The sequence below is a fragment of the Sphaeroforma arctica genome, assembly GCF_001186125.1.
Source record: "Sphaeroforma arctica JP610 unplaced genomic scaffold supercont1.1026, whole genome shotgun sequence".
Lineage (NCBI taxonomy): Eukaryota > Ichthyosporea > Ichthyophonida > Sphaeroforma > Sphaeroforma arctica.
This window is the reverse complement of record NW_014039532.1, coordinates 6935-8022: the sequence shown is the minus strand read 5'-3', so window position 1 is coordinate 8022 and position 1088 is coordinate 6935. Positions and strand designations below refer to the sequence as shown.

At 41.3% G+C, this 1088-nt stretch overlaps 1 protein-coding gene across 1 annotated transcript; it reads right to left on the bottom strand.

The window, feature by feature from the left end:
* Nucleotides 1-743: 743 nt before the first annotated feature.
* Nucleotides 744-945, bottom strand: SARC_09725 (hypothetical protein; the record flags this gene model as incomplete). Its single annotated transcript, XM_014296249.1, has 1 exon — nt 744-945. A coding segment is annotated over one exon (202 nt), but the record flags the coding sequence as incomplete, so codon positions are not given.
* Between the last annotated feature and the right edge of the window lie 143 nt (nt 946-1088).

Below are 1088 nucleotides of genomic sequence, written 5' to 3'. Positions count from 1 at the left end.
ATATATATGTATATATATGCCTCAATAAATGCCAAGCAGAAATATCTTCTTTTCTTTTGCGGAGAGAATGCGAATTGTATTTCGTTCAAGTATTTGTCCGTTGCTCCACAGGAACGCTATAATTGATTACTTATTAGTAAAAAAAATTGCAGAGAGGTCTACCCGGCAATCCTTTGCAGTAATTAAACCACGTGTGTAATCACCGCCACGTACTATCTTCTTTAAATCCAGGTCCATCACCGGTGCGTTTCATGAAGATGAGAGTAATGGCACGTGCCCCTATGTATAACTGCTTTATCGTTTAGCTCTTATCACGTTACTCTACAACGCACCACATACAAATTGCTCCAACCATTCATTCTCACATGTGTTGTATGGATTAGACGCAGTACGTATGACACTACCGTCTTTAAGTAGAAGTATACGGCCATATACTATCACCTTACAATGTCATATACCTCGATAGCCGTCACACTAAATTGCTTATTCTCCTCTCCTGTCAACCATTCATTACCGTGTGTCTCACTTATAAGACTCAAAGTGTGGTGATGCGAGCGCGTATATACAAATATGTTATTTTGTATACGACCTTAGGCCTTAATCCGTCACCCTACACCGTCGTACCGCCAAAATGTATTTCCTATTCCCTTCGACTAGACAAATTATGACATACTGACTGCACTCAGGTATGGTACTGCGTACGCGTATATACAACTATTTTATTAACTAAAGGGCCTATTTCGTCACCCTACAACACCATATACCTCGATAGACGCCACACTAAATTGCCCATTCTCTTCCCCCGCCAGACATTCATTGTCATATGTATCACATTGGTTTGAAGCACCCTTAGTCAGCGATTCGTCTATCCATAGGCCTTGGAACCCGTCACTGAGGCCGAGGTGCAGTCCTAATTTATCTGTCTTCATGAAGTACTCATTCTTCCTGATATGTGTATATATGTGGGTATCGTTAAGTAGCCATAGTTGCCTTTGCATGTTCTCACACGCATATGATTGTGAATCGGACAGACCGTCATTGCCCTTAGGTAACGCAGAATGCTAAGTCCCATCACATACTCGAATATA